The sequence below is a fragment of the Poecilia reticulata genome, linkage group LG19 (genome assembly GCF_000633615.1).
Source record: "Poecilia reticulata strain Guanapo linkage group LG19, Guppy_female_1.0+MT, whole genome shotgun sequence".
NCBI classification, from domain to species: Eukaryota; Metazoa; Chordata; class Actinopteri; order Cyprinodontiformes; family Poeciliidae; genus Poecilia; species Poecilia reticulata.
This window is the reverse complement of record NC_024349.1, coordinates 5450965-5478376: the sequence shown is the minus strand read 5'-3', so window position 1 is coordinate 5478376 and position 27412 is coordinate 5450965. Positions and strand designations below refer to the sequence as shown.

General features: G+C 38.3%; 1 protein-coding gene across 1 annotated transcript; it reads right to left on the bottom strand.

Moving 5' to 3' along the window:
• Positions 1-386: 386 nt before the first annotated feature.
• gpam (glycerol-3-phosphate acyltransferase, mitochondrial) lies at positions 387-27412 on the bottom strand. Its single transcript, XM_008436623.2, has 21 exons — positions 27208-27412; positions 24996-25126; positions 24752-24871; positions 23493-23566; positions 20291-20404; positions 19197-19328; positions 19025-19124; positions 18520-18656; positions 18344-18443; positions 14403-14615; positions 13416-13529; positions 12288-12373; positions 10155-10264; positions 8856-8926; positions 6517-6784; positions 6277-6428; positions 4693-4770; positions 4297-4434; positions 4019-4208; positions 3047-3105; positions 387-2958 (listed from the first exon to the last, which is right to left on the bottom strand). The coding sequence occupies exons 2-21, from the start codon at positions 25077-25079 to the stop codon at positions 2842-2844; spliced, it is 2457 nt and encodes an 818-aa protein (XP_008434845.1). The 5' UTR covers positions 25080-25126; positions 27208-27412; the 3' UTR covers positions 387-2841.

The window sequence follows — 27412 nt, the reverse complement described above, 5'->3', positions numbered from 1 at the left end:
TCTGATTTAGTAAATGAAGGGGTTAGAGGTCAGTTGACCTTTGGAAACATTTATCAATATTGTTAAAATGAAAGCAGCACAAGCTAAACTTTTTTAAAACTTTTTGTTTTTAAATTGAAGAAAGTGCAGGAGCCAAATTCACTCAGTTCTTTGTGTTGGTCTATCGCAGAAAATAAAACATATTCTGGAAGAATTAAAGGATGTGAAAATGTTTCCAAGACGCTAAATAATTAAAATTTGATTTGATAAATAATGTTTAAATCAAAGGTTAAGTTTTCCAAAATCTTCCACTGAGTGTTCTAAAAACCGAATTTAATTTTAAGTATTTTCTTCTCCATTCTTCCCAGGAAAGATTAAACATGTAGACAAAAGAAAACACACCTTTATTGTTATTCTATTGTTAATTTATTTAAAAACATCATCTAATAATGCCATTTGTGCTTTGCTTCAGTAAAGCAACATCAAATAAAAACAGTTGGTAGCTGGTGATCCTCACACAGAAACCTCAGATTTTCTCCCGTTAAGGTTACAATCTACAGCTTCGTTTCAGATTCCTACATGGAAAATGTTCACATGCAACAAAATCAGAAAAAAACTAAACCAAAGCAAACTACAGAGAGTTAAAAAAAGGCAACTGCTCCCCATAAACAGGCATGTTTAACATCGAAGAAGAATTATTACCGTGAGATGTTGGTAATGCAGTTTCAGCAGCATCAACTCCCACAAACAAACACAAAAACCCAAACCGAGCTTTTCACCTTTTCTCACATAAACTCTTACGCTAATAAATAAGTTGTTCGTTCAGATCGCTCTCCCTAAGGTAAGATATCGTTTTCAGGTGGAGTTCGGTTCAATCCGAAGAGGCAGCGGCGACCGGAGGAAGCGCACGGCGCGGCGTGTGCGGTGGTTCGATCTCTGCAGGCTCAGAAACGCCGACAGGGAGATTTGAAACATTTAAACACATTCACCAGTTTGCATCACATTCCCATCGACGTCACATACTGGTCTGTCCTTCAGCACGCTGCAGGATTCCTGTAAGAAGTCTACAGATACGATTCATTTGCACCTACAGCAGAGCTGACTTTAACGAAACCAAAAAAAAACAAACAAAAAAATGCAAACACGCACAGAAAAAACATTTAAACAAACAGTAACCAGCAAAGATGAAGCCTCTTTTCACAAATATTCAGTCGTTATAAACTCTAAACCAAGAACCACAACAATGATTTAAACTTCCTTTGACCTTGTAATAATAATAATAATAATAAAAAAACAAACTTTTCCCTCTTTCAGCCTGCGAACATGCAAACACGCAGGCCAACACGGAGGATATTTTACACAGCCGTTMAATTTCAAATTCAAAAACTAGTTAATTTCTGAATTAGTAAGGGAAAACAAATATATTCACATTTTCATCTCACAATGAACAGAAAAACGGATTGTTTTGCACTTACATGCAGCGATATAGTACAGTTTAGCTTTAAGCTGAATTGTTTGTCTCTTTTTTCCTTTTTTACTCTCTAATCTGAGCGAAATGTAGAAATGCTCTGGATTTAACTGGGCAGCTGAACGTGTGTTAGTGGCAATGATTTCATCCAACAACCTAAAACATTAACATGACCTTTTTATTTCTCGCCATCCCTCTTCCACAGGCCGGTTCATGATTTCTCCATGTGACATTTTCACAAACGGAGGAGCTCCTTCAGTAACGCGTCGTTGGAAGAATCTGCTGTGTTGGATTAGATATTCCCGTTTTAGGGAGTTTCTGAGGTGGCTGCGTTTAGATGATGTGATGGCTGGTGCTGCGTGACGTAACATTCATTGAACAGTTGCTGCAGAAGGATTATTAATGATTTAAAGTCTTGATAAAAGTGTAACCGAATGCACTTAAGAGAACAGTGGATTAAATGCACTTAACTGCTGATTGCATACGATCAGTTCATACAGGTGCATCTCAGTAAATGAGTAAATCATCGAAAAGTCGGATTATTTCAGTAACTCGATTAAAAAAGTGAAACTAAGTGGTGTTCATTTTGAAGATCTTGGCTTATAGCAAAACATTACTGTGTGAAACTAATTTATATTTCACTTTTTGAGCTAAATTACTGAAAGAAATGGACTTTACAAAGACACTGACTTATTGAGAGGCACTTTCTGTATTTCTGTACATCTGAACGATTTTGCAGCTGAATGCTTCGATAACTGAAACCAGAAACTGTACAGAACTGCTGACCTCAGCGGTACCGAGAGATTTAAACACGTTTCTCCTCAAGAAATATCAGAATATTTACACGTTGCGACTGGGACGCCGAAAACATTAATCGACTCCCCAGATTGTGCGCATTTTTTTTTTACACTACAACCGAGACGTATGTACAGGAATTTGCTTTTGAAGACAAACTACATTTTTATTTTCCTTATAGTCGATACTAGAGTGCACTAAAGACATTTTAGCAGCTTTTACATACAAGCAGAAAGAATCAACATATTTGTTTGTCACTTCCTATGCAAAGGTAGCTTTCTTCTTTTCAGATTGATGTTATCGTTTTCTTCTTATATACACACAATTAAAATCTTTGACCAGGTCAAAATATTTAAACTACGTTGGCAATGTTACCAAAAAAAAAAAAAACGTGGGGATTCCTGGAGGTACCTCTTCCGGCTGGAAAGAAAAGGAGGAAGACTGGCTTCAGGTCTCTTCCAGCTGACAGCGGAGAGTTAGCGGCCGACGCGTGAAGGCACTTCCCGGTAAAGCTTTCCGCAGACTAGCACCTGGGATTGTTTCGAAGTAACCAGTAGAAGCCCTTTGTAAAGGTGAGGGGGGTCTGAAAGGTTCCCCAGTCACAGAAGCGTGAAGCTTAAGATGTAATGGAGGAGTTTATTCCGGTTGGCCTGAGGTCGAAAGGTGCTGCTGAGCTCCAGGACCGACACCCGGTTTTCTCGTCGTTCCTTCAGGACCTACAGAGTCGTCCAAACAGAGGAGATGAACGTTAGAGCTTCACTCTGAGCCTCTGAAGTCTGCAGAATAAGCATTAAGCATGCGCACCCCGAGCTCTTTGAATGTCTTCACCGTGTTCTTAACCAGATAGTGAGTTGCACTTTCACCTGAAAAAGAAAATAAGACACAAAGTTAATCAAGCAAACAAGAAAAAACTTGATTTATAAAAATTGTAAGACTGCAAGCTAAATAAATAACTTTATGCCTGTAACTGTTAAGGACACCAAGTCTATTTTTTGACAACAAAGCTTGAAAAAATTCACTTCAATAAATGCGACAGAGACAGAGCAGCATCATAATAACTGAGGAAAAACCTATAAAAGTGTCTAGAAATGGAAACCTGCTGTCACTCAATGAGTTTCTAAAACCCAGAACTCTGTACAGGTTTTGTTTTTCAGATTTCTGCTTTACAAAGTAAAGTCACTTTTTAATTCCTAATGACTTCAAATTACACGATAAACAGAAAAATAACTCACGTTTAATTTAATGTTTTTTTTAATACTCGTAGCGTTATAATACATCGGCTTCACAAATTCTTCACTAACATGGTGATGATCTTTGATGAAGGAGGAGAAACTGCAGCAACGCTGGTTTCTGTCCACCGTTTGCTGACATGCACTGGTTGGTGATTCACTTCATAAAATGCTCTTTGTGGGTCTGAATGTTTTCTTGATAAACAAAACTTATAGAAAGTTTATAAATTCAGAGCTTTGATCCACAAAATGATGCAGATGAAATGTTTTGTGAACAGATGAAGAGGAAAAAAGACAGAAGGATCGATCGCTCGCCCACTCAATGCTACTAGCATTTAACACTTAGCAACAACTCACAGGCTGCGCAACACAAATAATCACCCGGTGCCTTAATTAATAAAACATAAAGATAAATTTTGTTTATTAAATTTTCCTGCAGGAACTTTAATAATCGAGGTACTGGAATCACTCAGGGAGTCATTGCAGCCCTAATGCACTGAACAATAAGTAAGTATGACCAATAACGCAGTGATGTGTGCAGTCCTACCATAAGCAGCCACGCCTCTCTCGGTCCGTGTCAGCAGGTATTTGAAGAGCCTCAGGGTGAAGTCGGACTCAGGCATCGGCTGACTCAAGCCGTGAACAAACACGGCGGCGCCGCTGTAGGCCTCCAGCACTGGACTGAGCAGGCGCTGAAGGAAGATGAAGAACTCCTGGTGCTCTGCTGCCAGGCTCACCTGGTTCAGGAAAACGATAATCACCTGCGCGGTTCTTGGAAGTGACTTTGAAAGTTGAAACATTTTGAGCGGCTGCATGACAGCAGACCTTCACGTAGCGATCTCGCTGCTCCTCCCCAAAGTCGCTGTCTTCGTCCTCTTCGTCGCTTCTCCAGGAGAGCGGCTCGGAGAACTTCTTAGGCCAGGGTTCCTCGGTTGGGCTGGAGTTCATTTCCTCCTGGTCCTCCTGAAGCACAAAAACAAAACGAGAAGAAGTGGGAAAAACGCTTCCATGCACCACAAATCTGGAACAAACCTCCAGAAAACTGCAAAGACGCTGAAACACTGAATCCCACCTGCTTAAATCTGCCTTTGATTCATAACAATTGGAACATATTTGATAAAAATGATCTAATATTTACTTGTATTACGTTTGTACGGTGTGAAGCGATTGCTGTATTATCATTTTTGTCCAACAGAAGTAAAGTTAGATCTATAAACTTACTTCAGCCACATAGAGGACCCCACACTGGATGAGTCGGGTCACTGCATCGTTCAAAACCTGGTAAATAGTCTGGCAGGGCTGCAGGATGGAGAAGAGAGTTGTTGTTGTAAAAAAAATAAAAATAATACGACAAATCCCCAGCAGCAGGACTCACACACTTTTCCCACAGTCATTCAAGAACTTAGTCAAACTTTTCCAACAGAAATGAGATGAAAACACAAAAAATAATAATAGTGTTTTACATTCACCAAGAGGGACAAGATAAAGTAAAATATAACATTTTAGGCTTGAAATGTCTCCAACACAGAAAATTACAAAAAGTTTTCTTGATTTTAGCAAATAGAAAAAACTTAAGTAATTCTAACTGACCTAAAACAAGAGAAATTTGATCTGACTTAACTTCAGACAGTGAGGGAAAAAATGCGTATGTGTCTTAAAATATCTGGTTTCAACTTTAAATAATGCTTTTCAAATGTAGGCTTTTAATTAGGTTTATTACAAAACTGTGCAACTTGAATGTTAAGCACTTTCAACACCCTGAAAGCACCTAAATGCACCAGTACAAACCCTGCAGTAAGGGAATTAAGCTCTCACAACGCATAAAGTAAAATTGTAACAACAAGTTTTCTGGGGGAAAACTTGCTAAGCCTGGTGGTTGGGCGCTCAGCAGTCATTCATCCAGCAGCCTGTCGTGATTTTCAGTTAAAAAAATGCTTAAAGTTGACAGGAAATTTGAAAATATCACTTGATAATTATGTGTTATTGAAAGATTGGGAGGTTAACACCTGAACAGCAACTATAAAGTCTTAAAAAATGCAAATATTTAAGCAAAGTTTAGCACAAATAAAGCCTGGCGGCCCGCCAGGCTTATAATACACTGAGGGAAACCCTGAGCAATCATATCTCTCTTAAATTGCAAAGTGCAACATTTCCAATAATGCAATCCAGGTGGAGGAGTTTAAGTATCTGGGGATCTTGTTCACGAATGAGGGAAGAAGGGAGCAGGAGATCGACAGGCGGATTGGGGCAGCGTCTGCCGTGAAGCGGGCGCTGTACCGGTCCGTCGTGGTGAAGAGAGAGCTGAGCCAAAAAGCGAAGCTCTCGATTTACCGGTCGATCTACGTTCCCACCCTCATCTATGGTCATGAGCTTTGGGTCATGACCAAAAGAACGAGATCACGGGTACAAGCGGCTGAAATGGGTTTCCTCCGCAGGGTGGCTGGGCTCTCCCTTAGAGAGAGAAGCTCGGTCATCCGGGAGGGACTCAGAGTAGAGCCGCTGCTCCTCCATGCAGAGAGGAGCCAGTTGAGGCTCGGGCATCTGGTCAGGATGCCTCCTGGACGCCTCCATGGTGAGGAGTTCCGGTCACGTCCCACCGGGAGGAGGGGAGACCCAGGACACGCTGGAGGGACGATGTCTCTCTCGGCTGGCCTGGGAACGCCTTGGGATTCCCCCGGAGGAGCTGGAAGAAGTGGCTGGGGAGAGGGAAGTCTGGGCCTCCCTTCTGAAGCTGCTGCCCCTGCGACCCGACCCCGGATAAGCGGAAGAAAATGGATGGATGGGCAATCCAGGTGCTGGACTTACTGGTGCCACCGCCACCTCGTTGGTCAGGAAGTGGGAGAGACCTGCCGCCTTGTGGATGAGACGCTCCTGACTGAGCAGGAGGCTGCTGCAGTCCCTCGGTTGGTGAGGAGACTCTGAGATGAGATCTCGCTGCAGGGACAGGATGCTGCAGGCTGGAAACAAAGCGAGCATTCAGAAATCCTCTAAACACGTCAAAGCTGCAGCCGAGCGACGCAGGCAGAAACGGCTGCGTCGTCGTACCGATGATGGCGTCCGGAATGTAGACGTGGAAAAGGCCGTTGCTGTAGAAGTTGAGCTCGAAGAGGGCGGGTACGGTCTGACAGGCTGCGATGGTGAACTCTCCGTTGCGGTTGGCGCTGCCGGTCACGTTGATGCATTTCTCCAGGAGGTGCAGCGCACGCATGACCACGTCCTCGGAGTCGCCTGAAAAACCCAGGTCAAAGTCCCGGGACAGGATCTCCTCCTTCATGTTGAAGAAGTCCTCCACCAGCTTGGTCAAAGCAACCCCCTAAAAAAGACGAATAAAGCATTTTAAAAGACCTTTGTGTGATCAGTTGTGTTTAGATGTTATGCAGTTACACCAGAGAAGCTGCAGAGGGCGGCATGAGCCACAAATGTGCAAAAAAGTGAAGGGAGAAGACTTTTAAGAAAACTAGAGGTAAAGTGCTCAGCTAAAGTTTTCACACCCTGCAGCTTTGTAACATTTTCTCACGATGCAACCATAAACATAACCGTATTTTATTGGCTTATTATGTGATAGACGAGCGCTTTGGGATGACGAATGGAGCTGCAAAAGGGTTAAGATGCACCGATTTATCAACCAGCTGATTTATTTGTGCAGATTCTGTGTTGGGCTGATACTTGATTGTAAAGCCGATCTTATCTTCCTCTGCCAACCGCCGTCCTCTTCTGCTCTGCTTTTAGGGGTTTGACTGACAGACCGGCCCCTCAGGTCATGTCTGCATGTCTGCAGTTAGCAACATTCACTCCACTGGTGCCAAATCAGCGACTTTCTTGCTATATTTAGCAACATCTCAGACAAAAAACAATTGGTATTGGCCAAAATCGGAATGGGCAGATCATGTTTTTTTTTTTGTAAAGACAAAAAAAGAGCAATCGGTGCAGCCCTAATTGGAATGGCTCAGTCAAAGTCCGGATGTACTCTTGCGTAAACCTAAGAAAGCCTGAGCTGCTTTGCAAAGTATATGATAAATTTAAGTCTCTGTCTAAATCAGGTAGAGATGGACGTTGTCGAGAAAAGTCGAGCTCATCCCACTTCCCCATGCTGGAGATTTTAGCTTAATAGTAATAATAAATAAAATTACCTTAAAATTAATTACACAGGTGACATCAAGACCCAACAGTAGAGTCAGACTGTAATAAAATGAATCTGGTTGTGTGTGTTGTTATTGTGTCCTGCAAACTTTGTTTAATTCTACTTTTTTCTATTTAATCATAAAAAATCAAAGTCAGGCAGAAAGAGAGTCATGAAACAGGAAGAGCTGGTTTCCTGAAGAAAAGGGGAAGTTTCTATCTTGCATCAGGCTAAAAATAATTCAGACCATTCCTTATTTTAAAGCATTAAAGGTTTTTAAAGAATAAAATCTAAACATTTTGAGAGATTGGATAAAACCCAGAGTAAAATACTTAAAATAATGACTTATAATTATGCCAATAATTAATATTGGTTCAACCAGTGGTTGATGTTGGTTTGATTATAAGAATATTTACACTTACTCTCACACTTGTGGAAGTACTTAAAGGTGAAACAAGCGACTGTAACATGGTATCAGATAATTAGAATAATGGATATTCTTGGTTTCTTGTCAGAAGTGTCTGTAATAACTCACATTATGATTATAATAAGAGTAACTAATAAGTTATGGTTATTATAACATTATAAATGAATGTTAAATCAGAGAAACTAAAAGGTTATAAATGTGATTTTGACATTGAACTTGAAAAGGTGTAAAATGTTGTAACTGTAATTAAAGGTCACTGATGTTGTGTTGAAGGTAGATGGGAGGTGAAAGGACAGGGGAAAAGAGGAACTGATAGGAGAGCGAAGAAGACAAGGCCTTATTGCTAAACTTCAACTTGCCTAAGAAAAGGTTGGGCAGCAAAATCAGAGCTCTAAGATTCTTATTAACAAAAACAAATGTAAGATTCTCTTTCCATTTTATCTATGGTTTTTCCATAAAAATTAAACTCAATAAAATAAATGTAAAAAATTTAAGAGAGATGAAAACAACACGTTTTGCTGGACAACAGCTGGTCCCAGTAATTATTGAGCAGCATAACAATGGAAGTTTGCTCTCTCAAAGACTGTGAACTGGAAGATAATTTAAATAACCGAAATAAAACACAACCAAATAAATAAATAAAATAAAATAAAGAGACATAAACCACACACAACCAAAACCATAAATAAAATGGATTATGAAATCTCTGTGAGCAAAGAATCAAACTCATTTTAAACTCATATTTAATCAATTGATTATTGCAACAGGGCTATGAATACTTTTTAAAAGCACATTACAGGATGTGAAACGATAAACACACAGTGGTAAGAGACTCACCTGTCTGTGTCGGTACAGAAGCAGACAGGCCACAATGTGAGTCGACATAATCGCTGATGATTTATTAGCAGCTGTAAGAGGGAAAAAAATGCGGTTATGAGCAACAAACATGAGGAAATATAATACACAATCATATCGTTTAATTTAATCATCAAAAAGTCTTCATGCAGTGCAAAAACCTAAAATCTAAAAGTATTTTAGTCCAGTTTCTAGTGCAAATATCTTAGTAAACTTGAATTAGGACAAAACTAATTTAAAAGTAACTCATCAGCAGGATATAGAAGCTTGTTTTAAGTAAATAATTCCTTAATATTTGTGAAAAATTGCTTGTTCCATTGGCAGATTATTTCACTTATAGTGAAATTGTCTTGTTTTAAGTAAATTTATCACCACCATTATTAAGGAATTATTTACTTAAAACAAGCTTCTACATTATAAGTTAGTTTCGACTTATTGCAAGTGTAATAAAATATTTTCACTACAAACTAAAAATACTTGGTGAGATTTGATGTTTTTGCAGTGCGAGCAAAAACAAATAGGAAAACATCAAGAAAAAGCCATTTTACTTCTATTTAACTCAATTTAATTAACTTGTCCTCATCGATTATTCAGAGTGGGGAAACTCTGCAGAGGCAGTTTCTGAAGGAAGCACCCCACTGAGAAATGAAAAAACCTCTGGCAGAAGCAGATTCACAGCCGCAGATAACCTGGTTGGTTCGGAGAGGACAAGGAAAAACAACCTGGCAGGTTAAATATTTACGTCAAATATCCAGAATGTTAAGATCATCCAAGAGTCTGTGTTCCCCTGAAAACACATTAGAACGATAAAACATTGTGTGCAGGTTACTAGAGTTCATCTGAACACAAAAACTGGCACTGCATTCTTCCAGCTTCTCTCCTCCCTCTCTCCCTATTGGCTAGAAACAACATGCCACCCAGCTGACTGCTCTGCAATTGGCTGAACAATAAATTACAAAAAAAAAAAAAAAAAAGGAGTGTTAGCGTGCATCTGAATGAGAAGAGGAGAGCCGGCGGTCTCTGCAGTGTTACCCCAGGGCAAAGCGCCCTGAGTGATGTGATCCCGATGGGCTGATGYTGCGCCACGCAGTGCCGGATTTCAATTAGGATGAAAGATTGTGTTTCATTGGTGGACAGGTGCTGCTTTAACGAAGGATGGAAATGAAACCTGTGCTGCACTCTGAACTAAACTGAATAAAATAGGAACAAACTGTGCTCCTCTTGTATAAGTGGCTATGCTAAAGGCTGCAGCAGATTAGCTGGAGTTAGTGAATTTCTTACTGAAGAGGACGTGCTTGGCCAGGTTGTTGATGACATGTCGTCTAAAGAGTTCGTCTGGGACTTCTCTGTCCATCACTTCCTCTTCCTGCTCATCAAACTGACCATCAGCCCTGGAACAGCAACCAACAGTCCAAGACATCAGGATGTCACTGCAGAAACGCAAAATCTTACCAAGTATACTGCTCAAAAAAATAAAGGGAACACTTCAGTGTTCACTAAAATGTTAAAGTGTTCCCTTTATTTTTTTAAGCAGTGTATTTCAGGTCCAGTTTCTCGTGCAAATATCTTAATACAGTTGAAATAAGACAAAACTAGCTGACAGGTAACTTTGTAGCAAGATAAAGAGAGTTTTTTAAGTAAATAACTTGTTTCACTGGCAGATTATTTAACTTATAACAAGACATTTCTCTCTTGTTATAAGTTAACTTTTTTTTATAAATATTAAGGATTTACTTAAAACAAGCCTCTATATCTTGCTAAAAAGTTGCTTTTAAGTTACTTGGTTTTATTTTAAGTGTTATGAGATATTTGCACTAAAAACTAAACTAAAATTACTTGGCAAGATTTTGTGTTTTTGCAGTGTAATTCAATTCAAACATATTCCAGCAGGGTTTCCCTCAGTGTATTATAAGCCTGGCGGGCCACCAGGCTTTATTTGTGCTCCCACCAGGCTTAGCGTTGCTTATTTAGTGAAGTATTTTTAAAATGTTTGCACATTTTTAAGGCTTTCTATTTAGTGTTCAGGTGTTAATCAATAGGACATAATTATCAAGTGACATTTTAAAATTTCCTGTCAACTTTATAAAAAATTTAACTAAAAAAAAAATGACGGGCCGTTGGATGAATGACCAACCACCAGGCTTAGCAAGTTTTCTGGGGGAAACCTTGTAGCCTACATTTATTTAAAGTTATAAATGAAACCAGATATTTAAGTATAACAATGAGACACATCCACTTTTTCTATCGCCGTCTAAAGTTAAATCAGACCAAATGTCTCTTGCTTTAGCTCAGTTAGAATTACCTAAATTATTTCTATTTGCTAAAATCAAGAAACTTAGCAAAAGCATTTTTTTAGAGACTTCTTGTAACTTTTAGGACATTTCAAGCATAAAATGTTGCATTTCAGTTTATCTTGTCCCTCATGTTGAATGTAGAATGCTATCATTATTAATAGTAATAAACTGTATAATAAAATAGTGAATTAGTTAATTTGTATTGTTTTTATCTCCAAAGTGTGGTGTTGGAAAAGTTTGACTTTTTTAAAATGTTTGCATTTTATAAGACAATTTTCTTTGCAAAAACTTCAAATTTTATTTGCTGTTTTGTTAATTTATTTTGGATATTTAAAACATCTTCCAGCTCCAGTGTTAAATCTTCATTAGACTTTAAAGTTTAATGTGTTCTTGTGTTTCCATTATATCACTTAAAAATGGTCTCCAAGCAACGATATTATCGTTTATCGCGATAACTTCTGGAACAATTTATCGTCCAGCAGGATTTGTTATTGTGACAGGCCTAGTTTGGCATAAATTAATGAAATTACTGAGGAATCCCGATCAGAGTTTATGTCTTAAATTGAACTTTGCATTTAATTCAGTTCCATAAAAGGTGACAGACTACGCTCTTTGTTTCACCTTCATAAGTTTAAGCTGCAATCTGTCCTAGAAAATACATTTCAGATCTGAAGTTGATGCCTTACAAAAGTTTTTTTACCACAACATTTCTCTGCTTCCTTTATATCCAAGTTCTTTGTCTGCCTCAACATGTCCCAACAAGCCTTACTGCTCACTGAATAAAACAAACCTTTTGGTATGCGACTGCTAACTTGTATTCATTCCACTTTTTTAAACTCTGAGAAAAACAAACCGAGCTGGAGGTTTTGGACATGCAAAGAGAGGCTGCAGCTGTCATACATTCTGCACGGCCGTCTCTGTTTTACTAAAATGAACTGGAGCCACCTCTCCCAGTGGAAAGTCGAGGGCTCAGATGTCGGACGGCAGACGCCGCTGTGAAGCAGCAGGAGGGAGAAATTAGCTCTGGACGTAAAGGCTGTCACATTTAAGGTGAAGGGACATCTGGTTTCTGCGTTAACGACGGACAGATAAAAACACTGGATGAGGAAAAGGGCATTACTGTGCAGAAATGATGTATGGCATCAAGGCGTTTTCCAGGGACACAGGAGGGGGAACGTGACGGCTCCTCTGGGTGTCCAGGTACTCCTAAATATAACAACAGGGACACAAAAGGCTTTAGGACTTTTAATTAATGACTGACGCACTGAATCAAGATCTTAAAATACTTCATTAAAATGCTTAAGAGTAAACATTGTTTATTTCAAGTGTCAGGAGTTTCTGCTTTGCCTAATGAGACCAAAACGGCTTTAGAGAAACACAATTCCAGTTAAAGTTTCTGCAGGGTTTTGGAAAACTCTACCTTTATATTTGTGATTATAGGACAGATTTAATTTTTTCCCAGCATGCATCCCAACCTACTAACGGAAAAATAAAACGTGGGTCCTCATCCAGCCTTTTCTAAAGTTTTTTTTTTTTACCATTTTTGAGCTGTTGATCCAACTGAAAATACTGGGAAATTAAATAAGCAGCTACTTTTTAAAAGGAATGTGTTCTTGTCTTTCCCTTTTTGAAGACAGGGTGTGTTTCACATCATATCTATGCTCCAGAAAAACTCACATACAGTTAAAAAATGTTCTTATTTTTACCAATTTCTTAAAAATAAAGTTATTTACAAAAAATGCTTCAAGGTCATTTATTTTATGTGAAATATTCAGGGAAATATTATGACTTACTACGAGTAATAACACCAGAATAAAGTCAGAATATTAGGATAATGAAGTAATAGTTTTATGAGAAATAAAAAGGAAAGTCGAGCATCTTTAAAGTTTTAAGGTATCGGTTTTACAAATAAGGAAATTGTTATCAGTAACTGTGAAACAACTGTCTATTACAGACCTTTTTTCTCTAAAACAAACACTTTTTATCATAATAATGTGACTTTCTTCTGGCAATATTTTGTCCTTATTGTGCAAATATTTTGACTTTATTCTGATAATATTATGACCTTGTTCTGGTACGCAGTAACATTACGAGGAATTTCTTTCACCAGCGAGTAGAAGTAGGATTTTTCCTCAATCTTCCAGTGTGATAACATGTTGCTGCACTAAAATAAATAACTTAAAAGTATTTTGGACACATTTTCAAAAACAGTAGCGGCTCCATCGGTAAAAGGCCGGTGCAGATTCACCTTTAGGGAGAAGGGCTGGTTGAAATCAACTCGAACACAACCATAGTTTTTCCTTAGCATCCGAAACACTCCACACGCTATTCCCCACCAACTCTCATTCTGCTTAGGTTTACCCTGAGGAGCACAAAAAACAAACAAAGCAAATTAACTAAAGAAAATCATCTGGATTGGGTAATTATAGATTAGAAATTCAAAAAAACAATCGAAAACATGGGTTAAGAAATACATTTAGCAAGAAAACATATTTTTCTCTTTAAAAAAATACAGATATGTATTGGTTCTGTAAATTTCTATTAATCGATAATCCAAAAATCAACAGATTAACTCTACATTGTATTGCTGTTAAGTAAAGCAGAAAGCAGTGAGCGTTTCACATTTCAATGTCAGAAGTGTTTATTTGTTCTGCAGATGAATCCTTTGCTACAAATGACCAGATGTACGATAAGGGAAAGTTATGGGGTTTTTTTATTTTGGGTAATAAAACCTATATTTTCCTCTTTAAGAAGCAATTTAAATATTTGCATATTTTAATGCATTTCTAATATTGCATAAAAATTAAGTGATTAAATGTAGAAATTGCAAAACGTGCCGAAATAATCACACATATACATAAACGTTCAGCTCTGGAAGAAAATAATAGACCACTTGAAATGATCAGTTGATTTTACTCTTTATAGATATATGTTTGAGTAAAATGAACTTTGTTCTTTTATTCTATGAACTGCTGACAACATGTCTCTGAAATTTCAAGCAAAAATTGTGTATTTATTTGCAGAAAATATCCAAAAAGATGCAGCGCTTTGAAATACCTCAAAAAACACAAACAATACTAATGTTTTAACTCAGGAAGAGTTCTGAAAGCAATACTTGGTGGAATAACCATCAGGTTTTCAATGGGGTTCAGTGCAGTGGGCTCTTATTTTTTTCCAGAGCTAAATAAACGTTTGTTGCCAAAGCAAGGGACACAGGCATCGTCCAAGAGCTTACCAGCTGCTCGCTGTTATAGTTGCCTTCAATAATGCGGTCATACGAGATGCCAACTGGCACGACCAGCATGTCTCCGATTGCCCCTGTGAGCAGCGTGTCGACCACGATGGACAGCATGCCGGCGCGGGGTGGAAACGGCTTCCCGCTGCGGGACCGCGTACCCTCCAGGAAGACCTCCAAAAACTGCTGCTGCCTCAGTAACTCCTCTGTGTACTGCAGGAGGATTGAAACAAAGAGTGGGCCAAAGGTCGACGACAAGAAGCAGCGTCCACCATTGAACACTTGAGGTGAAAATGTTTACCTTTGAATAACAGAAATTAATCCAGGGATAATGAGGACGTGAGTAAAGTGGATGTAGGCTTCGTTCGCACTGCAGTCCGATTTTTTTCCCCCCTTAATGCGACCTGTAGCTGATCTTTTCACGACAGTCTGAACAACACAGGTCGGATTCTGTTTCGAATGCGACCCAGGCCACTTGGATATCCGATACTCATGCGATTCAAATGTGACCCGAATCTGAACGGCCAGGTCGCATTCATCCCACCGGAACGTCATTTATACTCGACAAACGTCACTATTCTGCGTCCTCAGACGCTTAAGCGGGAAGAAAAACAACAAACATCGCGGACTACAATAAGGATTAAGTTGTTAACGTGCTGCTCCGGTCGGACAACAACTTCAAAATTGTAAGATATGCTACACCGTTAGCATCCACGTTTATTACTGCAAACACTACTTCTTCTTCTTTACTGAGCAAGCTCTCTATGTGTGACGTTATTGCGCCCTCTACTGCGAATGCGGGACACTTTCAGGACGTTTGCAGTTCACACTCAAGATCACATTTATATTATTTGGAAGTGTGAACAATCACAGCAAAAAAAATAAATAAAGAAGAAAAAAAACTGATTTGACAAAAATCGTATTTGGGTCACTTCGCGTTGCAGTGTGAATGCAGCCTTAGTTCATAAGAAAAATAATCCCTGAATGTAACCTTTTGACTCGTGCATGTTCAGGTCGCAGCTACGCAGCGTAACCATATCCCTCTGGGTTTAGCATACTCACAGCTGTCTCTTAAGAAGAGAATTTGTTTCCTGAAATATAACATAGATAAGGTCACCGAGTTCAAACTGCAAAGGGAAAGAACATCCAGGCTCTAAGGGAGCCATTTTGGTCTTCACTGCTTCTGCATTTCTCCCTGTGGAATCTGATCTTCTGCTTGACAACATTTCAAATGTTGGAGCAAACTTGGATAATATTGTCAGTTCAACAAAAAAAACAAAAAAAAACAAACTGGTGCTCGTCATTTTGAGTAGCTGCTTATGCGTCTTGCAGATAACTCTTATCTGACAGACGGCGTGGACAGTCAGCTCAGCTGCACTTTTCAGACTTTTCAGTTTTAAAGCTTTGCCAGCTAAATATCAGCACTTAAACAGAAACATCAAAATTATTTACAGTGTAGTATTCAGATTCGTTGAACTTAATCACATTTTGTTACGTTACTAATTTCTGTGTTTTCTATTGCGATTTACAGTGAGAACAATACAAAACATAGCTACGAAGCTGAAGTTGATTTTAAAGGCTTTCACTTTGTAAAATTGCTCAGACTGAGTCAGGTTGGATAGAAAGCACCAGATTCCAAGCGGATTTGAGATTGGACTTTGACTAGGCCACTCTACTACAGTATATGAATATGGTTTTATGTAAATCACTCCAACATAGCAAGTCTTGTACCCTCTAGTATTGCAAAAAAAAAAAAAACAGCTTTCTACTTACAATGAAAGGTAGCTGTTTGCTGGATTTTATTTTAGGGTGTCAGTTTAGGGTTTTAACGATTCCTTGAATGATTCAAGTACCTAAATTATTAAAAATCCTTGAGGAAAATGTATCTGCCTCGTAGCTTCATTAAATTATGTGTTATTATTTAGAGCACCTTGATGCAGTTGGGTGACTGATTATGTTGCGCAGCGCTCTCCCTGTGAGTTATTGACGACAGCTACGCGTTAGCAGTAAAACGCCCAGTTTTCAAGTTTTGCTTGAAAACTTGAAAATCAGTTAATGACTTATCAATGTTATTAATTGATGATGATGTCTTGTTTTTATCATTTTTGGGGGACTAATAAACATCCTGAAATTGACTGGTGTGATGCCTGGAGTACAGCAGCCTTTCTACTCCGAGAGCTGCTGCCTCGTGGCGGTGAAGAGCGGCAGGTGTATTTATACAGGTGAGCGGATAGACTGAGCACAACGGCCTGCTGGGCTTTAGATAATTAACGTAAGCGTAGCTTTATGGATGAACCGGAAAATTAACTTTATATCGTCCTGGTCTCACAAATGGGTGGCAGAGCGCATCGTGGCGGTACGTAGCTGGTAGATGTTTCTGTGATGAACGAAGGTGTCAAATCCCATCGCTAACATAAACACAAAAGCTATAAATGGCTGGACAAAGTGAGAATTCATTGATTAAATTGACTGAATAAACTAAACTAAAACTTAAAGTAGAATTTTTTTTAATAAGAGTATTTGTGAACCTGCCTCTTTCTTATTAAACCGAATATAATTTCAGATTTTTATATAACTTTTCTTCAGGTTAACTTAGAAAGAGAGTTAATTTTCTAAGCTACARAAAAGTTATTCTTAGAGATGCTCAAATATGAAAAACTGGACTGATGTTGATAACACTGCTGGTATGTCAGCTTAACCAATATTTTATTTTATCAAATTTTTTTATCCGATTACTCGATTAAAGAATAACCTATCAATTTTTCTCTTACGGTTACTAATACTACTAAAATATTAGTTTACAACAGCTCTATGTCAGATTACAGAGGCCCAACACAGGTACACACGCCACTCTACATATGTTTACATTTTATTTTATACTTCTTTGACATTTCAAGTGTTTAGCTGCAATGTGACAAAATGCAAAAAAGCTCACTTTACTTATTAAATCTTCTGTCATTTAAAGCTTCTTAAAGCATTTAGAAAGTAGTTTTTTACGTTTTTTTCTCCTTCACTGTGGAGCTCAACAGGTTTTCTGAGTAGAAACCTGCGAAGCTCTATTATCTGGCTGAACAAAAAAAGGTTCTCCTTCGGGTTCTGGCTTAAATACTCTCTTATTTCCTACAAAGCTTTTCATCCACACACAGAAACACAAAACCTTCCACCTGTTTGAAAGGTGCTGAACCATAAAAGCTTTGAAACTTGCATTATGTGACGGTTTACAGGTAAAACACGGAGGCCGTTTTAACCACCTGAGCTAGCCTGGACGTCTGAGGTCACAGAAGCTCGTAAGCCGATCAGGAGATCTGAAAACGAATCCTTAAATTAAAAAGTCAGAAGATGCATAACTCGACCCAGGAGGTTTCACATGCCAGGATCAAATTTACTCAAGTAAACATCGGAGGGACATTTTACAGTGTTGACTGCAAATTTAGCAGGCTTGAATAACTTCTGATTAGACCTGTCACAATAAGCAATAAATCAATTAATCACATGGTAAATTTAGATAAACTCAATAAATTCCATTTGATTGATTTATTGGATTTCTCTTTTCTCTCTTTCCGCCAAAAACTGGATGACTAAAGTCTTCAGTCTGGTGCTTTGGTTTAAACTAACCCCTTTTATTGAGACTTTATTATTCTTTTTTTGTTATTTCTGTCGTTTTGCTTATTTATTTTGGATATTTAAAATGTATTCCAGTTCCAGTGTTAAATGTTCATTAAAACTTAAAAGTTTAKTGATCTTTTGAGAAYGTGTTCTTGCATTATTATATCATCGTTTACCACAATAACTTCTGTGYGCAATTTATCATGCGGAAAGGTTTGCTGAAGTGACAGGCCTACTTCTGAATGAGAAGAAATGTTGCGCTGAAATAGTGTAAGAAAAGCAGAGAAGCATAAACATCAGCATCTCGTTGCGTATAARGAAAAAAAACGACTTACTGTATGCAACAGCGACCTGTACAAAATGTCTTTCTTTCCATCCGCKGTCTCCTCCATTCTCCGCCGGATGAAAAATCCACCGAGTTTACGAATCACAGTGCTGGAAAAAAGAGAAAAGAGATGAATTTTGTCGGTATGYTAGGTCAAACTTTCTACGAGGCTTTGCAGCTGCTTACCTGAGGATCGGGATGCTGAGATTGTTTCCTGCCGCGATGTGGGGCGCCTTGATGTTATGRCAGAACAGAATCAGCGTGATGAGTAGGTAGTCGATGTGGGATTTGTGGACTGGGAGAAAAACCATGGGCAGTTTTCGCTGCAAAGACCAAAAAGAAAAAAAAAAAAGATTGAATTTATTGTTTTCACAGAAAACAATAAATTACAAACGACTACTGCATATGTGGGACAGAGGGATAATTTTATCAGGGCTCAAGCACATTTTTCATCTCTAAATTGCTACTGCAGATTCCAGTCCTTTTAAAAGAATCGTAGCTTAAAACATAAGTATGATGGATGGACAAACAGAAATGAAGTCTGAAACTGTACATATATAGTTGTAAAAATCTRCATTGGATGCAAAACTCYAACTTCCTCGGARGCCTAATGATAAGGAAGAGTAAATATRCAAATCACTAAGTAAATTAGAGACATTTTGTTGTTTCTCTTTTGMGAAATGATGCCAACCTCTGCGGCAGCTTTCTTCACCATCTCCAGCTGTCCTTTGTGGATCTGGATGCTCCAAAAGAAGCCATTGAACAGCCTGAGGAGAACCCACCCAGTCAGCCTGAAAGGATAAAGTAAAGTAAAAATGGAGCAACAAGCCTGTCGTTTCCATTTTCTAAAACGATCCCGAAACCTGATGAACGGCGGGGAAACGTTGGCCACCATCTCTTGGAGGACGGCTCTGGCTCTCTGCTTCACTTTACTGACCGGCTGGCTGACCGCAGCCTCCGACTCTGCTGCAACCTTCAAAATGGTGGACTCCACCCTGCAGATTACGAGCACAAATCACTAAAACACCTCAAATCAAAAACAYCTAGTGTCTCTTTGGGGGGTTTTTTATACGTTTTGCATTCACTGTATGCTGACTTTCCGTAAGCAACAATCAATGAAGCAAATATAATAGGGGTGTCAAACTCATTTTCATTTTGGGCCAAAAGCAAAATCTGAACATTCTTACAGGGACGGTTGAGCCAGAATGTATTGCTACAACCAATTAAAGTGTTAAAATATCAATAAATAGCCGTTCCTACAAGATTTTGTGAGTGTTTTGGTGTTTTTTGTGTTCAAATTACAGATTTTGTGATGCTAATTTATAAATGTTTGTTGTTTTTACAATATTTGCAGAAGTGTATGATTTTGAAAGTGACTTTTTATTAATGGTCGTATCCGTCACTTACACCCAAATGTTTCWGGCAAATCTTGAGAAAATTWGCAGTAAAAAATGGGAATAATTTGGGGATTTGTTGATTTTGTAGATTTGTGAAAAATTGGAGGGACTTATTGATATAATTTGGAGTCTAAAGGGCCACATGTAAAGCTACTGCGGGCCAGATTTGGCCCCCGGGCCTCGAGTTTGACACGTGTGCTCTAACTCCTAAATGGAGCAGCAACAATCCCACCACACTTTGCGCCATCTGAGAAATGTAAATGGTTTCTGAAAGGGGAGGCGTTGCGCTTTCCAGCCAATATCAGGTTATTACGGTAATTTCTCCCACCGCCGTGGCTGGGAGTGAAATTAATCCGAGGGGAACTTTTTTTATAGACGGTAAATTGCAAAAATAGCTTGCCAGACATTAAAAGTTCCAGTTGTTATGGATAAATGGGCAAATATATTCACTCACAGGACATTTAAAGAACTGCGTACAATTAAAATAAGCAAAAATCTCCGGGCAGAGATTTTAAATTCAGGACATGAATGGTTAAAAAAAAGGTCACGCCGACCCCCACCTGCTGCTGTTGAGCACATTGTTGACCACGTTCCTGGTGAACATGTCCTTGTGGACGTCTCTCTCCGTAACGAACAGCACATAGCTGAGCCTGCGCGCCAACCAGCCCYGCTGTCTGCAGCGTCAGACAAACACAGACCAAAACACAAGGCATTATTCTTTGTCCCCTCATAAAAGTGCTGAAAATACGCACAGGGATATCCTGGTGCTTTAACATTAGCAGATACAATCAATAACTGGCACCCAGCTTTGTCAGCAAATACAATAGCTTTAGTGATAGCCACTTTTCTCCAGCGCAGCCAAAACAAACATTAACAACTTATTTATTTAAGACTAACAGAGATCTATGCTGACCTGGTGTGTCCGTACTTTCCCCGCACCAGATAGTCTTATAAAGACAATATTGTTATGGGTAAAATCAAAGTTTTAATGAAACCAAGACACTTTCAACACTGCAAAAACACAAAATCTTACCAATCAATTTTGGTCTAGTTTGTAGTGGAAATGTCCTAGCACACTTAAAATAAGATAAAGTAACTTAAAAGTACATTTTCAGCAAGATACAGAGGCTTGTTTTAAGAAAATAATTCTTTAGTTTTGGTGGAAAAGTTCTTGATTTTCTTATAACATGGGAAAATTTTCTTATTAAGTGAAATTATCTGCCAATCGGACGAGTATTTTTCCACCAATATTAAATAATTATTTACTTGAAACAAGCAATAAATATCATGAATGCTCTTAAAAGGGCCGGTTTTTAATTATATGTATTGATAAAACCTGTTTGCAAATTGTTAAAATATCTGTGATTTATTAAAATTAAATAATATTATTGAACATCTTTTTAGTTCCTCCAGGATTTTGTGATTCATTTTGTGATTTTTTGGAATAAAAATCAAAGTATTTGTGGTACTAATTAATAAATATTTGCGATTATTTGTACTTCTTTATGATGGTAAATGTGAGTTTTTATTACTTGCTGTATAAATCATAGATTATAATTTGACATCAATTAAGACTGAGGCAGCTGTATAATACAAATAAAAAAGTTTTTGACAATTTTTGAGAAAGAAATCTGCAAAAAAAAGTGCTGGGATTTGTTAATTTTGTGTGAATTTCCACAATAATCCTCAAGACACTGGAGGGACTGATTGATGTAATTTGGCAGTAATTTAAGAGCATAATTAAAATAAAATCATACAATAATCAGTTCAGAGATTTGTGAAACTTTAGAAACTAAAGTTCAGCAGTTATAAGTGTTTTTGAATAACCTGAGCCACACTGAAACATGGTGTGGTTGGAAGTAGCCTAGCTTAGCATCTCAGCATTTTATCAAGCTGTGCTGCAAAAGAAAAAGATAATTAAAGATTCCAACTGTATSTTTAAAGTCAGATGTAAAATTAWAAACCTCTGAGCGTCTTAAGTGAGTGATGTGTTTTCAGAAMAATATTGTAGCTTTTTTCCCCTCATTARCCCCGAGCTGAAGAAGCCTGAGGCCGTCCTGCTGCTTTGGACCAGGATTTGACTGGACCAACATGGATGCCATTTGTGAATAACTGAAATGCAGAATGCAGCTTTACTGCATGTCAGTAAAGTATTAAACATCTGTGTTTCTATTTTTTGCCCCTCAATATCAAAGAGAAAAACAACATTCCCAGTTTATTTATTTATTTTATTATGTCGTTGTTTTTTTAGAATAAAACTACAAGAATTGAATATTTTCTTTTAATTTTAGCGCTCCATGTCAAGATGATCATGTCCCTTCTAACATCATGTGAAGAGAAAACAGAAAATGTGTTTTTATTAAGGTGAAGCAGTCATTTTTGTGCATATTTAGGCCTGTCACAATAATCAATAAATCAATTAATCCGCATGATAAATTAAAACAAACTCAATAATTTCCATTTATTTCTTTTTTTTCTCTTTCTACCACAAACTGGATGATAAAAGTTTTCAGTTTAGTTTCAACCAGCCCATTTTTGAAGGACAATTTTGTTTRCAAAGACTTCAAAATTCACTTTATTTGCYGTTTTATATATTTATTTATTTTTAATATTTAAAATGTCTTCCAGTTCCACTGCTAAATGTTCATTACAATTTAAGGTTTACTGATCTCTTCCCATTATATAATTTTAAAATGGCCTCAAAACAACAATATTGGGTGCTGTGGTGGCGCAGGGGAAAAGCACAACCCATGTATTGAGGCCTTAGTCCTCATGCCAGTGGTCGCAGGTTTGATTCCCGGCCTGGCGACATTTGCTGCATGTCTTCCCCCTCTTTCATAATCCTCTTTCCTGTCAAACTACTTTCAAATAAAGGTCACTACAGCTAACAAAACCTTTAAAAAAAAACCAAAAAAACAATATTATCGTTTATCGCAATAACTTCTGGAACAATTTATCGTCCAGCAGGATGTTATTGTGACAGGCCTGTGTATATTTACACCAAGTGTATGTTTAAGTTGTTWGAGGTTTTAGYGTAACTTTTAGGTGGTTGCATGTGTGCGGTGTCACTTGACAAACACGTTAAATAATTTATAAATCCGCCTTTCCACCGTGTCACAGATCAGGCCATTTGACCTGAAGCCATTCATTATACACACATTGTTTAGCACCACAAGTACCAACCGTCTAGACCCCTCAGATCTTCTGGTTCTGGTTCTGCTCTGCATCCCCAGAACCAGAACCAAACGAGGAGAAGCAGCATTTAGTTTCTACGCACCACAAATTTGGAACAAACTTCCAGAAAACTGTAAAACAGCTGAAACACTGGGTACCTTTAAAAATCAACTTAAAACCCACCTGTTCAGAGTTGCTTATTTTTAATGTTTTTATCYTTACTTTTTATTTCTCTTTCTCACTGTTTCCTTTTTAATGCTTTCTTAAAATCTCTTTCTCTTCCTCAGTGTTTATTCTATGTCACATGCTGTTTTTATTTTTATTTTAATTATGTGAAGCACTTTGAAATGCCTTGCTGCTGAAATGTGCAATACAAATAAAATTTGATTGATTGATTGATTGTTTAGCAGCACAGCACCTGCCTGACATGTACTGATTATATTATCTATAGGGGAAGCATCTTAAACAGATTAACTTCTTCTACCAGAGCTTGAGTTTGTTCTTCTTTTTGAGGGGCAGCTAAAAATAAAAACGAGTGCAGCTCCGACTTTGGTAACCAGCAGAAGAAAGAGATTGTCTTCCGTTTACCTCGTGTTGGTCTCGTTGATGTAGATGACGTTTCGGAGGCCCAGAGATGGAATGCTGGGGTTGAACAATTGTTCCTGCAAAGAAAAAACAACATCAAGCAAATTTTATTCCTTTTAGTTGGTTGAATAGATCTCAGTTTATATCTGTTAGTTTAGTCAAAAAGTACACCTCAAGCTTTTTTTTATATATACGTTACATTATGATTACAAACATAAATGCATCTTTATGTATTTTTTTTATATATAAAAGCCTGAAATATTGTGCTATGTAGTATTATTTTATTATTGTTTTATTACAACCCGTCTCTAATCACTTGTCAGCTTTTCAAATGACTAGATGACGAATGTCGACAGTCGAAAGCGTTCATGAAAACTCCTTCATCTTCATGTTACGTCATGTTTATGACAGTGTCATGTCAGTCTTATGCACACCCCGTCAAATAAAGCGTTAGTTAAATAAAAAGTAATTAAAACACATTAAATGGTTACATGTATGGTATGCCCTCATGTCTGACCTGCAGTTGCAGGAGGAATCTCACACATTTCTGTGCAAATATTCAATGTGATACATTGAAAAAAAAAAAAAGAAAACAGGAAAATGTCAAGGTGAGTCGGTGGCACAGCAGTTATTAACGGCAGGAATTTTAATGATTTTATTGCTGAGAAAATACCCATCATTCTCTCTATAATTCACCATTAGAAAAACTAATGTCTTCAAGGGGATCAATTAGAGCCGGGGTGTCAAACTCATTTTTTAATTTGGGCCAAATCCAAAATCTGAGCATTCTTAAAGGGGAATGTATTGCTAAAACCGATTAAACTGTTAAAATATCAATAAATAGCAGTTCCTCCAAGATTTTGTTATTGTTTTGGTGTTTTTTTGCATTCAAAATTACAGATTTTGTGATGCTAATCTAGAAATGTTTATAAGGATTTTTTTTTTTTACAATATTTGCAGAAGTGTATGATGAAAGAGGCTTTTTATAAATGGCCGTATTGATCATGGACTATGACCTGACACCAGGTAAGGCTAAGGTAGCAGGCGCTTAAACCCAAATGTTTATGGCAAATCTTGAGAAAATTTGCAGTAAAAACCGGGAAAAATTTGGGGATTTGTTGATTTTGTGTGAATTTTGCAGATTTGTGAAAAATTGGAGGGACTTGTTGATGTTATTAAGGGCCACATAAAAAACTACTGCGGGCCAGATTTGGCCCCCGGGCCTTGAGTTTGACACACGTGAATTAGCAGAGGGACTTTACCCAGCTCTGAGGTGTACAGGAGTGACAGCATCGGCCCACAAATGGCCGCTTTCTGTTCAGCAGGCCCTCCTTCCACGTCATGGCACAAGAGCGCAGGACCGACGGACTGGTGCTGCGGTCCTTGAAACACAGCCACACAGAACACATGAAAAAAGACTTCAAAAGCACCACACTTTCAACATCTGGACTAATTTGTAGCTGTGATTCTGTACAGCGGTACAGTTAATTTGCACGTTTGACTTACAGGGTCTTCGTTGGGATGTTTCCAGCTGTTGCACCACTGCTCTCCATTGCTGACCGGCAGCAACGAGCCGTCGGGCAGCTCCATCTTCGCTGCTGCCTCCTTACAGATCACACGCACCAGATGCTGGCAAGCTGGGGAGATTTTACAAACATCAGCCTTGAGAATGTCCTACCCATTCTGTGAAGAAGAGTCTGCGTGTTCCCTCAACTCGGGACAAATTCACCTCCAAATAAAACCTGATTTCATTTCCTGCCTAAATGTTTTCGCACTTAGATCTTCATTGACTTATTTGTTTTCATATTGCAGGAATTTGTCTGGAGCACAATGTCGATTAAATTATGCGCACACAAAAATCTGAGCCTGTATACTACATTTTTTTCAAATTAATGGATGTGCTTTTTAAACGTCCCAATGCCTTGCAGAATTACTTGTACAACTGAAACATTTCCACATTTTGTTATTTTACAACTTGGCCCGTCAATATAACAAATTCTGCTGCACRATAAATTGTTCCAAAAGTTATTGCGATAAACAATAATATTGTTTTGAGACCATTTCTAAGCATAATAATGCAAAAATACATTCTCAAAGATGAATAAACTTTAAATTCTAATGAACATTTTACACTGGAACTGGAAGACATTTTAAATATCCTAAATAAGTAAATAAAACAAATAACACTTATTTTGAAGTCTCGGTCAACAAAGTTGTCCTTCAAAAAAAGGGCTACTTGAGACAAAAGCACCAAACTAAAAACTTTTATAGTCCAATTTTTGGTTGAAAGAGAGAAATAAAGAGATAAACGATGAATCATGCCAATGGAAATTATTGAGTTTGATTTAATGCATCATGTGATTAATTGATTTACTGATTATTGCGACAAGCCTGGTTACAACTGCTTAAAATYCRGYTCATTTTTGGACGGGTTTCATTCAATAATCTGAGAAATGTGATGAAAAGACAMATTTTTCCTGATTTACAGGAAAAATTATGCTACTGAATATTCTGAGTTATAGAAAAACTATTCAAAATTTCATTTAAAAGTTTATCCATACCTGCGATATCCAACAGCGTAAGATGCAACAGGAAACCGCTTCACAATAAATGAAGTTTCCATTCTGACTAATCAAAAAACAACTTGCCCCAGCAAGATGAGGGAACACACAGGTAGCATGAAGTAAGCAGAGMTCCAACACAGGTACAATGGGAACTAGGTCAGTGAGTCACTTTATGAATGAGTGTAAAGCTCCTACACATCATATAGCATGTGTGTGTCAGAGGTGGGATAAACTGCGTCTATTTAAGGCTGTCCAGCAATGGATTACCGGCACTCTGAGCTGCAGTCCCTTTAAAGCGCTGTGATCCCAGTAAGTGATGCAAATGCAGATGAGGGAAACTGGATTTTCAAACAGGCTAGTGACCGAGAGTAGTCCTGCAGATGGGGTGAGTTTACTGGGAAACAAGCTGAAGAATCTGGACGGATTAGGTAACAAGAAAAAGCAGGAAGAATGAAGAATTRCGAGTTTTAACACAAAAGCATGCCTGATATGACCAATCACTACCATGTGAGTCATTGGAAAGGTGGGAAATACAACTTTAAAACAGCAGTTCATACCCAATTAAACTAGATTCATCTTAAAGCGAGGACATGCAGACAGGAGCACATATTGTAAATACAGTGTATGCACACCACTGGGTTAATCCGTCTCACACTGTCTGTAATAACCAGGTCAAACAGGAGAGGTCTTTGTGACAGATGGGCAGTGCAGACAACAATAGCACAAACCAAGCTAGCCTCACCGCACTGTAATGTCGCCTCTCCGGAAAGAAAACTCAAGTATGCGCAGAGTTATTTAAACGTGTCCTCAGCTGCTGCTGCTGCTGCTGCTGCTGAGCTTCAAGGGGGAAATCCTTAAACAGCTTAATCAGGCAAAGTCTGAACATTACACGAAGTTATCAGTAAGACCAATAAAAACGAGGATCCGTCCGTCATAATGACTGGAATGTAAATTCAGAGGCATCATGTAACCGTGTCAACAACGTAGTGTGAACCAGCGCTTCAATACAGGTATTGTGCCTTTGACAATACAACGAGCTGCACCGGCTRCTATCTCTTCCCCAGCGTTGGCATTGTGGATGCTAGCATCAAGGTTAGCTACAACAAAACATGCTAGCGAGAACAAACCCCCCCTCTCCCGCCCCCACGACTTACCTTGATTATTCTCTTACGCTGAGTCATATTTCAAAAATTAAGCTCGTTGAAAAAACACAAACCGGCATGCCGCTGAGCGTTTTACCACCCGGAGCAGTCGTTCACAAGCTAAAACTGCGAGGAGCGGTCAGCACAGCTCTGWCGGGAAGGGATGTAATGACAAGAAGCAAGCGCACGCCACTCGGTAGCCGTTTTAGGAGCAGTT